The sequence below is a fragment of the Harpia harpyja genome, chromosome 20, assembly GCF_026419915.1.
Source record: "Harpia harpyja isolate bHarHar1 chromosome 20, bHarHar1 primary haplotype, whole genome shotgun sequence".
NCBI lineage: Eukaryota > Metazoa > Chordata > Aves > Accipitriformes > Accipitridae > Harpia > Harpia harpyja.
In genome coordinates, this window is record NC_068959.1 from 6,836,146 (window position 1) to 6,849,438 (window position 13,293).

General features: G+C 55.6%; 1 protein-coding gene across 6 annotated transcripts; it reads right to left on the reverse strand.

Moving 5' to 3' along the window:
- Positions 1-512: 512 nt before the first annotated feature.
- LOC128134356 (zinc-binding protein A33-like) lies at positions 513-6,613 on the reverse strand. Of its 6 annotated transcripts, none has more exons than XM_052771994.1 (7): positions 6,576-6,613; positions 5,671-5,945; positions 4,999-5,094; positions 3,076-3,309; positions 2,648-2,667; positions 1,749-1,864; positions 513-1,640 (listed from the first exon to the last, which is right to left on the reverse strand). In XM_052771994.1, the coding sequence occupies exons 2-7, from the start codon at positions 5,941-5,943 to the stop codon at positions 1,096-1,098; spliced, it is 1,284 nt and encodes a 427-aa protein (XP_052627954.1). In that variant the 5' UTR covers positions 5,944-5,945; positions 6,576-6,613; the 3' UTR covers positions 513-1,095. The 6 variants fall into 6 exon arrangements, with proteins under 6 accessions (XP_052627954.1, XP_052627953.1, XP_052627958.1 ...); XM_052771993.1 differs by having other exon boundaries at positions 6,571-6,613; XM_052771998.1 differs by having other exon boundaries at positions 6,581-6,611.
- Positions 6,614-13,293: the final 6,680 nt, after the last annotated feature.

Below are 13,293 nucleotides of genomic sequence, written 5' to 3' on the forward strand. Positions count from 1 at the left end.
GCAGGCCACCCTCCCACAGGGGCAGGGCTGCCAGTGGGGCAAAGAGCCACGCTGGGACCACCTGCTCCCAGCAGCAAAGGCTGCCTGGGCTTTTGTGAAGTTGACCTGAAATGGAACTTTTGCCTTTTTCACATCTACACATCCTTAAGACCCAGCCAGGCCAGAGACCAAATCTTAAAACCCAGGAGCCTAAGGCCAGGTCTGGGCTCAGACAGACCTCCCTAGCCCATGGGGCTGCCAAACCCCCACCTTGTTCCCAAGCAGCCTGACACAGGGGGGGGTAAGCAAAAGACCAAGAGCCACTGCAAGATGTGCAGGAAACACTCCAAGGGAAGGGCTGAGTGAGAGCAGTGGCTCTTTCGTGCCTCCTGTGCTGCAAGCGGAGAGAAGGAGCCTGGGCTGGAAACAGGGACCAGGGGGCTGCTCTGTTCCCCCAGGCTGTGCTACACTCCAGTGCCATAGATTCCACCTCCCCCAGCATGCAAGCCATGAGCAGGTCCAGCAGGCAGTGGTTTGTCTAATGAGCTTTAATGGTGATCAAGTAGAAGGGAGGCAGCACCACCATGCCCCGTAGTGGGTCCCACACCATTCACCGAGCTCCCTCTGCCGCCAGCCCGGAGCCCTTCCCCAAGAAGCAATTTGGGCAGAGGTAGCCCATCGCTGGGACACAGAGCCGAGCGTCAAGAGGCACCTGATGGTGCTCCAGAACCAGTGCCCTCCTCCACAGGGTTTACAGGTGGGAGCATGGAGGGACAGGAGGTGCAAGCAGCCTGCTGCCATCTCCACTGCAGTCCTGTGGCTGTGGTTACCGAACTGTGCAATGCTCAGGCACAGAAGGTTGTTCTTCAAGGGGTGCCAGGCACCTCCAGGAATGCAGCGTGGCACCCGCAGCCCATGGCACAGAGAAGGGAGGGCAGACGGGAGCTCGCAAGAGACTTATTCCCCTCCTTCCTCTCGAAACTGAATCCAAAACAGCCCCTCCAACACCCACCAGGTCCGTGTGTGCAAAACTGGCCTCCAGCATGGCCCCAGGCAGCCAGCCGGCAGAGACAAGGAGCCAGGCTGGTGTCCCCAAAGCTCCCTGCTCCTCGTCCCTCACAGGGCCAGGTGGCAAAGGCGCATGGGCTCCATGTTGGCCCCCCCGTCGCTGAAGCAGGTGCTGAAGAAGGGGCAGTATCTCTCCGCAGAGACCTGGTGGAAGGTGAAGAGGTGGGACATGTCCCCGGCATTGAAGAAGGTGACAGTGCCCTCCTGGCAGTCCAGGAAGACCCCCACTTTCCGGGGGGGCCGTTGGGGAGTCAGGCGCACCCAGGGGGTGGCTGTGGCCCAGTACTCCGTCCTGTTCCGCAGGCGAAGCGTCCAGTAGCCATTCTCCGGGCACAGCTTGACCTTTGCCGCCCGGTCCACAGCCTCGGCGGCCACCCCCAGGTCCCACTTGGTTTTGCTGCCCACCCAGACCTCCCAGTAGTGCTGGCCACTGTCAAAGGTCTGTGAGCCCAGGACGTTGACGCACTGACGGAAGCGCCGGGGGCTGCTGGGGACGGGCTGGGCTCGATTCCTCTCTGTCACTGCTGTCAGGTCTCTGGAGAAGACCAGGTTGGGGTGGGCTGACTCAGGGTCGAAGGTGAGTGGGGCAGGAGCTGTAGAGACATCGAGCATGGCATTTTACCTGTTGCATATTCCCTCTGCAGAGAATCCCCGGCCCTGCCACCATCCAGCACATCCATCCCTCACACCGATGCACTCACCGGGGCAGATGGACTGCAGCATCCGTCTCCAGAAGATGTACTGCAAGGGGCCGCTGCGGCTGTCCCTGTAGTGCTCCAGGTTGAAGGCAGGCTGGGTCTCAACGCGCACCGAGGGCCTGGAGCAGAGAGAACGGCAGTCAACCACGCCGCTGTGCCGCTAGCGAGGCACGTGGGAAGAGCATGGTCAGGACTGCACCGTGCTACCAGCATGTGACAGATTTGGTAAAGATGGGACACAAACCTCCCTGGCAGCTGCTTGCTCCGCCTGCTGCAGTGCTACCCCCAGCATGGCAAGTGGCTCGGGGCAGAGGTGGTGTGGACTGAGACAGATCTGGCAGCACCGCTCATGGAGCGGTGACCCATGGCAGACCAGCACCCAGCACACCCAAACAGGACTCCTGCACGGGTGAACAGACCAGGCCTGCGGAGCCAGGCTGCATCCCACTGCAGCTCCCAGGGAGGGAGGGGACAGGGACACACTCCCCTATGGCAGTTCTGGCCCTCAGCTACTTGCAGCCTCAGACAAACCCGACCTTGGGGTCAGTTTTGCAGCCCTGTGCGTTGTAAGAAGCTAAGAAAGGGCAGAAATGCCAAAGCACCCAAGTCTGCGGTATCAGCCTTGCTCCTGCTTGCAGCATGCATGGCTCTTGCATCCATTCCAAACCAGCACGTCTCCTCCACCTGCTCTTCCAGCCCAGCCATCTAAACACACATGCTCCCTGGGAAGAGCGTCCAACATGCTGGGGACCAGCCCCCACACGGCACACCACCAGCAGCTTGCTGAGCAATTTGTGATGCTTTTAAAACTTGAGATAAGATCCCTCCCCCGTGTGGCCCCAGCCAGGGACAGAGATAAGCTCCTGAAAAGGGAATTGGCTTCTTTCATGCCAGACACGTACCTGATATCCAGGCTCTCCACCTGCAGTGAGGAGCAGAGAGAATTAGCAGTCACTGTCTGTAATTCATGCAGCTGCACAAATAAACTCCCTGTCCTGCCTCCTGCTGTCATGCAGCAGAGAGAGAGGAAACCAACCTACCAGGACCCACACCCTGGGGGAAACTGAGAGGGCACTGGGGCCAAGGCAATTTCACAGGGGTGACAGAGAAGGAGTAAGGCTCCCAAGACCCACCACATCCAAGAGATCACCAGATCCCTTGTGGCTAAAGCCTCCAGACTCCAAGGGATTGGGGTCGATAATCCAGAGGGATGGCAGTGAGAACAACTTCCAGGTACAGCCTAGTGCTGTCATTTGGAACTTTCCCCATCCCAAACTGGGGTCCCAAAACATCCCTCAGCCTCCTGCCAGGGTCAGCCAAGCACACTCACCTCCAGCAACGAGACGTCTTCCATCTTGCTCAGGGTCTGCTCTATGCGTTCTATGTCCCTCTGCAGCACCGACATTCCCTCCTCCAACCGGTGGACATCCCCATGCAGCTGTGCCAGCGACTGCTCTTCCTTTTCACCCAGCTCTGCCAGCACAGCTCTCTCCTCTTCCTCCAAGATCTGATGAAGGCGGGCAAACTCTGCCCGGATCTTGAAGTTCAGCTCCCCAGACACCTTCTGAGCAGAGGGAAAAGGCAGAAGATGATTCTGGCAGCTACAACACAGAAGGAGGTACACAGGATGGCTGGGCCCGTTACCCTGCTTACAGAGTCTGGGAAATCAAAGAGTCTCAGACATACCCACAACTTCTTGGATAGAGAACAGGACACAAGGACAACTTTCAAGGTTGCAGAGCCAAAGGGGGAAAAAATAATAATAATAAAAAAAAAAAATCCTTGCACACAGCCACAGTGGGAGCCCACAGCCCTCTCCCACACCACCAGGAATTTGCTTGTGTGCAATACTGGAGTTCTTTTGCTTTTCTGGAGCTGCAGACTCAGCTGTTCAGGTTAGTTAGGATTTATTTCAAATCGTGCCAGACTCTGCGCAGAGCTGCCTGACACTGGCAACTTGTTCTTTTTCTCCGATACCTCTGTCTCTCAGGGCTTCTGTTTGTATGGGAGAGACAGGGGAGCTGCACAAACTAATCTCTGTAGTTAAGGCTGATAAAATCCCATTCGGCTCTTTTCAGAGGTCACTTTTTTCCAGTTGTTTAGTCGGCCAGCCCACCTTGCGGTGCTCTCACTGCCTTCCTGCCTGTTTACAAGAGACAGCCAATGACTTTTTATTTTCCCAATCTTTGAGCTTCTAATCTCTAAGTGCAACCTTAGCCCTCATTATTTTCTTGAGGAGCGCTTCCTGAAACGCACATCCCTTTCTACCAGCAGGAAACCCATCTCCCCCAGAGTACATCTGAAGCTTCACCAGCCGGCACAGCACCCCAGCCTCCCTTTGCTCCAGCAGGTGCTTGTGCTGACACACCAGAACTGCAGAGGACATGCATGGTCTCCCTGTTCAGATCAGCAATTTGCTCCTTTACTCTTGAAACACGTCTGAGTCAGCTCTTCCACTGCAACAGGACATCAGCCACATGTGGTTATTTGCTAATACTTCTTCATTAACCTCAAAGGTCTATTCCAAATCTGGCAGTGGGACAGAGGTATGAAACAGTGCAGGCAGGGGGATCAGAGACTCCCATCAGAAGACAGTCTCCCATCAGTTTTATCTCACCTCTGAACTATTTCCATTTTCCTTACTCTCCTTTCTTGGCTTTTAATACTTTTACATCACTCAAGAAGGAAACGCAGTCAGCCTGTGGCTGTTCTTGCTTCATTGATCAGCGACAAGTAGGCAGCCTGGTGCCACTCAAGCCCATAGAGAGCACTCAGGCTCCTCACATCATCTCAGAGCTTTGCAGAGAATCCAAACGTGGTCCTTGTGACAAGTCCACTGCTCTCTGCAGCGCCAACACTGCCGCTGACCCAGCTTCTTCAGCTTTGCTGCCACCCCTTCAGACACACAACAGGATTTTAGAGCTTCCAAGAATTAACCCTCTCCCAAAGTGGCAGCGCTGCAGGGCCAGAACAGGCTGCTCAGCCGACAGCTCTCACCACTCGCCCTGTCCCAGCTCTGCTGGACCAACGCACCTTGTAAATGCTGCATTAACGAGTGCTTAATGGCTCTTTGCAAAGCCTCTACTGAATGTTCAGTCGTGATGGGCTTTGGCCTACATATGGGGGAGTTTGTTCAGATCCCTACATAGTTATTCGTCTAGATTTGTACAAGAAGCTGAGCTAAATCTCACACAGATCCTCTATGAACATTAATCGAGAGGCTGTACAAAAAGCAGCTATCACAGGGCTTTACCGTCAGGCCACAGATATCTTCCTGCGTCGCACGCTTCCTCCGCAAGAAGTTCTCCATCTCCTTCTGACGAGCTTGCAAAGCATCTTCCAGGTGCTTCTGCAGGAACAAGGAAAAGAAGGTGAGGAGACCATTTCACTGCTCTGCTGTGATTCAGGAGCAATCCTAATTCCTGAGGCCAGCATTAGAGGGAAGCTGCAACAAGACTTCTTATAAAGAAAGGTACTAAGAAGAAAGCACCTGATGCACAGGCTTGAGAACCTTGTAAGTGTGCACATAATGAGACAAATTTATTTTTAAGACTGGGAGCTCCAGCCTGGGATATCTTGTTTGCAGAAGGTTTAAACCCTGTATGCTGCGAACCAACTTGTGCAGGGACTGACCCTTCAGGCAGTACACCTGGCACGAGCAGTCCTCAGCCCTGGCTGCGTGGTCCCTACACGAGAAACAACAAGGCTGCAGCAGAAGTCAGGCACAGCAGTGAGGGAAAACAAATGCAAGAGAAGAAAGTGTCCGAAAGACAGGCAGCTGGAAGGAAATAGTGAGAGGGAATGAGTAAGGAAGAGACAAAGATGTCATCGCACTCGGGTCAGGTGAGGCACGCACAGGGGTCCCCGGCACAGGGCTCACATGGTGCCTGTCCCCTTCTCCCCCAGCCGAGCAGAAGCCGCTCACCTGCATCTTGTGCCGGTGCTCCGTGGATCCGCAGCGCCGCACCTTCTCCACCAGCCCCGAGAGCAGGTAGTGGGTGCGAAAAGCCCGGCTGGGGAACTCTCGGCGGCACTGGGGGCAGGAGGGAACGCGGGTGCAGCTCTCCCAGTAGCCCTGGATGCAGGCCTTGCAGAAATGGTGCATGCAGTCCAGCATGACGGGCTCGCTGAAGAGTTCGCAGCAGATGGCACACGTCAGCTCCTCCCGCAGGCTCCGGTCCTGGCTCCTGCCGGCCATCCCTGCTGGCACACGGGAACCACCCTGAGTTTCCTGCCACCGCCATCCCCAAATCCCCTTCCCTCTGAGCTAGAGCAGACTTCTGCCTCCCCTCACGCTGGGCTCTGCTGGGTGCTCTGGGGCAGGGTTTGGTTACCAAACCTTGGGTGAGAGGCACAGGACCTGCCCAGGTGTCCCTCGGGCTGTATCCAGCCCTGGAAAGCCCCAAACGGTGGGAATGAGAGAACAGTCCTGGCAAAGGGTCAGTCCCTTTGCAGAATAACAACTCTCCGCTTCCCATTACTTCAGCAAACCTACTCACAGGGACTGGCCGTGTGTCCCTGACAGGGCCCCAGCGAAGGGGTCACCCGGCCCAAGGGCTGCAAGCAGCCACCCTGCAGCCTGGGGAGCTCCTGAACCCCACAGCCCGGCAGGGCCGTATCCTGCACACCCTCCCCCCCCGCCGCCGCCATTCCGCTGCAAGGGGAGCCCACCTGCACCCCCCGCTGCAGCTTGAGGTGCGCACCCCGGCCTGCACCACGCAACCCCCGCTCCCCGGGTACAGACCCGGGCACCCCGCAGCACCCACCGCCCTCAAGCCCCTCGATGTCCCCCCCGGCGCCCTCCAACCCACGCACCGCACCGCACCGCACCGCACCGCAGCCTCCCAACTTGGAACCTCCGCCCCGCTCCGCCCGCGGACTGACGCCCACCTCGACCAATCACCCTGCGGATGTACCGCCTACCCGTCCGTTCATTGGATGGAAGATGGGGCCGGGAGGGGCTCCGGCACGTGACGTGATCACGTGTGCGGGGGCCGGGGCAGCTGCTGGCGCCTCGCGGGCGCCGCCCGTGGGAGGGCGCGTGCTGTGCGGAGTTGCGTTGCATTGCATTGCGTTGCGTTGCATTGCGTTGCATTGCATTGCATTTCATTGCATTGCATTTCATTGCGTTGCATTGCGTTGCATTGCATTGCATTTCATTGCGTTGCATTGCATTGCGTTGCATTGCATTTCATTGCGTTGCATTGCATTGCGTTGCGTTTCATTGCGTTGAATTTCATTGCGTTGCACTTCATTGCGTTGCACTGCTCCTGTACTGCACTGCCCTTGAACTGCACTGCCCCTGCGCTGCCCCGCTGCTGCATTCAGCAACCAGAGCTTAGAAATAAGCCCCGGGGAAAAGCCTTCCTCTCTCCTCCCCGGTTTCCCTTAGCCAGAGGTCTGGAGCTTGCAGGGACTGACCCAGCTCGCCAAGTCACAGGGCTTTCAGGAGGGCAATTCCAAGCAATGCTTTGGGGTCACGGCTTCAGGTTTTGCCCAGCAATCGCAAGGACTGCAGGCTTGTTAGCAAAAGAAGGAAGGGTTTTCAGCCTTGTGTGGTCACCTGATGGTGGGCCCTGGGATGTTGTGGGAAGTGGCAAACACTGGTGGACATGTGAGAAAAATCACAAGAGCTTTCAATGCTGCAAGAAAAAACAAATAGAACCAAAAGGAGGGGAGGCTCAGCGACAAGCAACAGTTGCACAGGCCATCTATCTTCTAACTGCTGTTAGAATCAGAGCATCCCCCCAAAATCTACCACCCTCCTCCTGCCACTGTTGCTCTGTGTTTTCTCACCATTAGAGCAGTGCAATTAATGCAGAAAATGTTTCCACCCATCTTCATTTGCTTGTCCGAGGGAGTTTCCCAGGCTTTCTCTTGCGCTGTGTGTGCTTGCTCAGTGGCATGGGGCTGCAGTAGCCCTGCTTGCAGGCATCAGCCTCCCCCTTGTCTCCGCCAGCCCCTCGGGCTCACAGGTTCAGCCACAGCCCCACGCTGACGTTTGGACTTTAAGCATCACTGACTACATGAGGAGCAATTGGTCCTGGGGGATGCTGGCCATGGGCAGGCGAGGTGCACCCCAGGCAGCCTCCTGCAACCACCCAGGCGCAAAGCAGTGACGAGCTGAAGCTCCTCTTTGCTCACCATCGCTCTGCAGAGCCCCGGCGTAGGCAGCGTGAATGCTGGGGTGCGTGGGGTGGGGTGGGCTGGGGGTGCCCCCAGGGAAAGCGCTGAGCTCCAAGAGGTGCCATGGACAAGTGGGGAGGATGCGGGCTGCTGTGAAAGTGCCCTGAGGCCTCTGGGTAGCCAAGCAAGTGGCATCTGTGGACACCAACAAGGTCAGGCCATGCCCAAATATGCTGCTGGCCCTAACACAGTTATTCTGGGGGCTCAGGACCTGCTCCAGCTGGTTAAGCAACACAGGGGTTGGCTGCACCCTCCTGCTCTGGTCCCCATGGTGGCAGTGGGACAGAGATGCTCAGCCCCTGCTGCTCACCGAGCGCTGGGGACAAGAAGCACTTGCTGGGCAGGAATTGTTTCCAACAGGCTGAACCGGCTCCCATTGCTGCCCTTTTCTCCTTTCCACTGCACAACTCAGGGGGGTCCCCCTGGGAATGTCACTGGGACAGTGAAACTGGGACCTAGGGATGACACAGGGATGCAGGGATGACTGAACAATCTCCGCTTAGCTGTGACTTAATGCGGCAGAACCTCGCTCCCCACATTTACAGAGATTTGTGCTTCCAGTAGGCTGGATCTCACCGTGCGAACAGGCCAGGACTTGCCGGGAGCAGTGACCGCTGCCAGCCCATCGTGCTGCGGCCGCTGTGCCAGTGGGTAGCGCCTGCGCAGCGGGACAGTGGCAGGCGTTATGTGTCATCCTCCCGCCACGCGCCAGCAATCCCCAAGAAATAGCTGGCTTTGAACTGGTGGATTTTGGATGGGAGCTGAATCATCTGTTTAGCTGCATCCTTTTGAGAGGGAAATAGCTTCATCATCCATGTCCAGCCTCTGATCTCCTGGATTTGCCGCTGTTTCTCCAGGAGGCATTATAGCCTATGCATAGACACACACATTAACACACACACAAACCAGCAGACAAGATGACCAGCCCAGGACACGCAGCCTGGGGTGAGCCAGGGTGCTGTCCCTGACCTGTTGCAGCTTGCAGCACCATGGTCCATTATTTGTGCAGCTCTGCACAGAGGTAAAAGCATCAGTAATTGCTTTGCAGCAGAGCTCTGGAATGTGCTGCAAAAGGTTATGTTCCCCCAGCAGCCCCAGCCATCAGTGCTGGGAGATGTCCCTGTGAATCAGCATCCGCGCTGTGTTTGGAGAGCTCATCCCTCCCCGTGGGGCTGGTTACAGAGCCCAGGGAGGTGACAGCCCCCAGCCTGCACCTCCATACACCCCGGGGCAGCGGCAGGCGTGTTGTTTGGAGAAAGTGAGTCCCTCTGTAGCCAGATAACTGAAGCTTCACCCTTAAACAGCAGAATTTGGGATAGCTCAGCTGATGTTGAGCTCCCCTGTCAGCTCCCCTGTTAGCCCCGGCTGGAGCCTGGTCCTGGGCACTCTGGGCAGCGGGAGCAGCGGGAGCATCCCACTGCTGCGGCACCAGGCTGGGTCCGTGCCAGCGGATACCCTGCCTCTGGGGCTGGCACGGGGCTGCGGGATGCTGCTGTCATGGGAGCGATGCTCTGCACCAGGGCATGGTGCTGCCAGCTGGGTCCAGGTGCTGCAGGACACCCCGCAGCACCCAAGGGAGTCCTGGACCCCCTGATGTCTTGACTCGATTTTCCCAAATAACTCCCCTTGCTGCCGACAGGACCGATCGCCATGTAAAATTGCTCACCTCCACCTTTGCAGGTTCGAGCTGCAAATGCAGGCTTTGGAGCCAAAGGAGGAGCGGCACCATTTTACTATGCACTGCACTAATCCATCAGTCCCAGGAGAAAGTTCTAATACAGGCGGGGATGTCCTCGTCATGGCCATTTCACTTTCTGGGACATCAGCTACGAGGTCTAAAGCAAACGGTGAGTGGCAGTCATTTCCCAATGAACACGTCTCCCATCTGCGGATTGAAAACACACACCCGAGCGTCCCCTCGGTCTTGAATTCTTGTTTAAGTGCTCCTGGCATCTCCTTCCTTTCAGCACTCGCTTCAGTTGGCAATGTAATATTTTTCTTTCTTTTTTTAGCATATTCCTCTCGGGAGGCTCCAAGCTCTGGGCTGGGACCTGAGAACGCTGTGTTTGGAGAGCCTGATTATGCACTGGGGAGATGAAGGATAACGTGGATCGGGAAGGGTCTGGCTGAAAGCTCATGGATTGGGTCCAAACCCCTTCGTGGTTCTCTGCTCCGTGCAGTAAACATGTATTCTTGGAGACGGGTGGCAGAGGCACTGTTTGGCCTTACAGAAGGAAGGGGATGAAGTGGGAAGTGGCATGGGTCCGGCTGCTGGAGGGCTTCACCGGGGTCCCAGCGATACATGAGTGGAAGGGGAAGAAACTGCTGATCCGCAGTATCAGTCCCTTGTGTCGGCTCTCCAAACGCAGGCAGGAAAGCTCAAGAGGGTTTGAAACACTTTGCATTTCCATTTCCCTGTTTCCCTTTGGTTTGAGTACAAATACACACCGAGGACTTTGGTTCCTCTGGATCCTGCTCTCCCCCACGGCTCTGCCGGAGCGGTGCCCGGCCGCAGGGCAGGGGAGGGGGCAGAGGCGTAAATTGGGGCTGGAGTCCTTGAGTCCTGCAGTGGGGAGGTGCTGGGCAGCCCCTCAGCGGGTGACTCCTGTGCTCGCTGGTCTGTGCCCCCCTGCACCCACCAGCCTGTCCCCTGCAGAGTGGAAACCGGGAGGCAGGGGCTCCTCCAGCCACGGACAGCGGGGCACGGTGGTGGTTTTGGTGCGGCTGTGAGGGAACGAAGAGCAGCAGCACTTGGGTTTGAAGGTCCATGTGTGGGACTTTGTTTTAAACACAGTCGAAAGACTTATCAGTCCTATCCTCTGTCCTTACCCTGAGACCCTTCAGCGGTCCTTATTTCCACATTTCAGACACGGATCTGAATTAAATCTGGTCATTTCCACGTGTTGACCTGGACAAGCCCCAGGGGAAGGACTCTACGGGGGTGAGGATGGGGCAGCCTGGAGCCAGTCCTTCCCGCTGCCCACGGCATCCCTGGCCAGGAGGGAGTGTGGTGCTGCCGGTCCAGGAGAAATCCCCAGACTCCTGACATCCCCAAAAGCAGGCTGCACCCCAGGAGGCTCCGCTTTGGTGGGCTCCTGCCAGCTCTCTCCTGCGCTGAGACCAGACGGAGGAAGAAATGGAAAGGGAAAGCAGCAAACAGAAAGAAAAAAGTGAAAGAAGAAGGGATGAGGTAAATCAAGGTAACAGCTGCGTCACCATTAATGAGGATTACGCGTCCCTCTGTGACCTCAGCTGCAGGGATATGATTTAAAGGCCTCGGTTAGAAAAGCGAGTAGGAAATGAAGCAATGCTCCGAGATATGATATCTTTGGATAAATAGCTGGAGGAGGAGGGTGACCAAAGGGTAGGCCGTTATTTGCCAATATTTTCTTCCCAGGCCCAAATGACACTGCTGTTTTGCTAAGGCCAGAGCCTTGTGCTCTAAAGTTGTCCGACTGGCCCCAAGTACCCCCATGAACTGGCAACCATGGTCCAGATAAGAGCCAGATGGAGATGGTGAGAGGTGTTGAGCAGATTCAAAACATCCCAAACATGCTATGAAAGGACCCAGGTCAAGTAAGGCCAGTGGTCTAAGAGTTTGTGTCATTTTTGTCCCTCGTGTGTCCAGGAGCTTGTGGAGAAGGTTTGGGGATCAGCATGGACAAATCCATCTCCTACTGCATGGAGGGAGGGAGTTTGCACCATGGGACTGGGGTTTTTCTGAGCCCTTGGATGCTGCATGGCTCTGGGGGCAGTGGGGCTGTGGGAGGGTTTAACCCACAGCCCACTGGTGATGGCAGGTAGGAAAAAGGTCGTGGAACAGGCACAGGAGGATAAGCACTGCTTAATCGTGGTTTTTTTTTCCAGGGATGCTCGAATAGCTGAATTCCTAGGGACCAGATTCACATGGCTGCCGAACTTCTCTGCCCAGTCTCCCTCCCCAGGACTCCTCATGTAAACCATCACGAGCCGGCCCACCAGGCAGTCTGACATGCCAAGATGTGAGATTCCCCATGCCGCCCCTCCGGGCAGCCAGGAATCCACATTTGCATTCCACCAGCATCCTTCAGCTCCCCACACCCAGGCGCCAAAACCAGGACATTTCTGCAAATATTAACATTTCTGGCTGCCACTTGTTTGCCTGTTTATTCTGAGCTATGCATGTAACCCCTCTGATATTCCACACACAGCACAGGGCTTGGCCAAAACAGCTTTGTCCTCTCAGCCTTCCACGCGATGGGTCATGCTTCAGCTCCTCAGCCAGCCCATTACCTGGTCCCTGGGTGAAGGATGCCCCGGAATGCTCTTCTCCTGCACTTGGATGCCTGGGTCGTGGTGAGGCTGCTGAGCATTCACAGATGTGTCGAGCTGCCTCTGCAGGGCCTGAAGCACATAGATTTTTGTTGTTGTTGTTGTTTTGTTTGTTTTTTTTGAGGTTTCTGACCTCAGCTCTGTACAGCAGGGATGTGGGGAAGATCTTCATGAGCTAACCCTACAAAAATGGGCTGGACAGGCTTGGCTGCTCAAGGTGCTCGAGTCTTTTGTTGGTTAGTATCCGTATTCCATGGTCAGAACACAGTAGCCAAGAAATCCATCCCTGTGGTCACATCAGATCCCCAGATTGCTTTCCCCTGGCTGGTCTGAGGCTGTTTGCTATATTCATTACTTGCATTAGAGACGGCCACAGAGCCCAGTTCTCTGCAGCACCCCCTGATGCCACATATGAAAGTTTTCAGCCCATTTGGTGGAGATGGAGAGAATTCATTTACCATCATGCAGCCTTCAAAAGCCAAGGGATGTTTCTGTAGAAGACCCCACAAGAACAATATCTCTCAGTGCAGCATTTCACGCAAAGCGCAGGTTATTGGGCATAAATATTCCCCCTTGCTATTTACTTTGGACTTTGCTATCTGAGAAAGATGCAGATGTGCTCTAAAATCTCACTCATTTTGGAGAAACTTAGACTCATCACTGCCTGCAGCTCAGCAGCCTCAGCCTGGAGACACCCTCCTGTGACTCCCAGCAGGATTTAAAAGCAGCTCTTCACACTTAGCTCTACCTTTCCCCCTTCCATTTTCTTACTGCCACATAGTGAAAGCCAGAGCCTGAGCATTACCAAAGTGGCCACGAGAAACAAAATGAAAGTAATTCAGTTGCCATTGAGTAAAATAACCACCTCCTTTGAGGAAAATAATTCAAGTGGCTCTATCTTTGTTAAAAAATCTAGAAGATCTTAAAAAAGATTTTCCTTCTGGAGCTGTCACCATAACAATGGAAGTTTGCAAAGGATGCGATGGGGAGGGAGAGGGCAGAGACGTGCCCTCTGTAAGCACAGGGTGCCATGCCTGGCCACGCAGCTGAT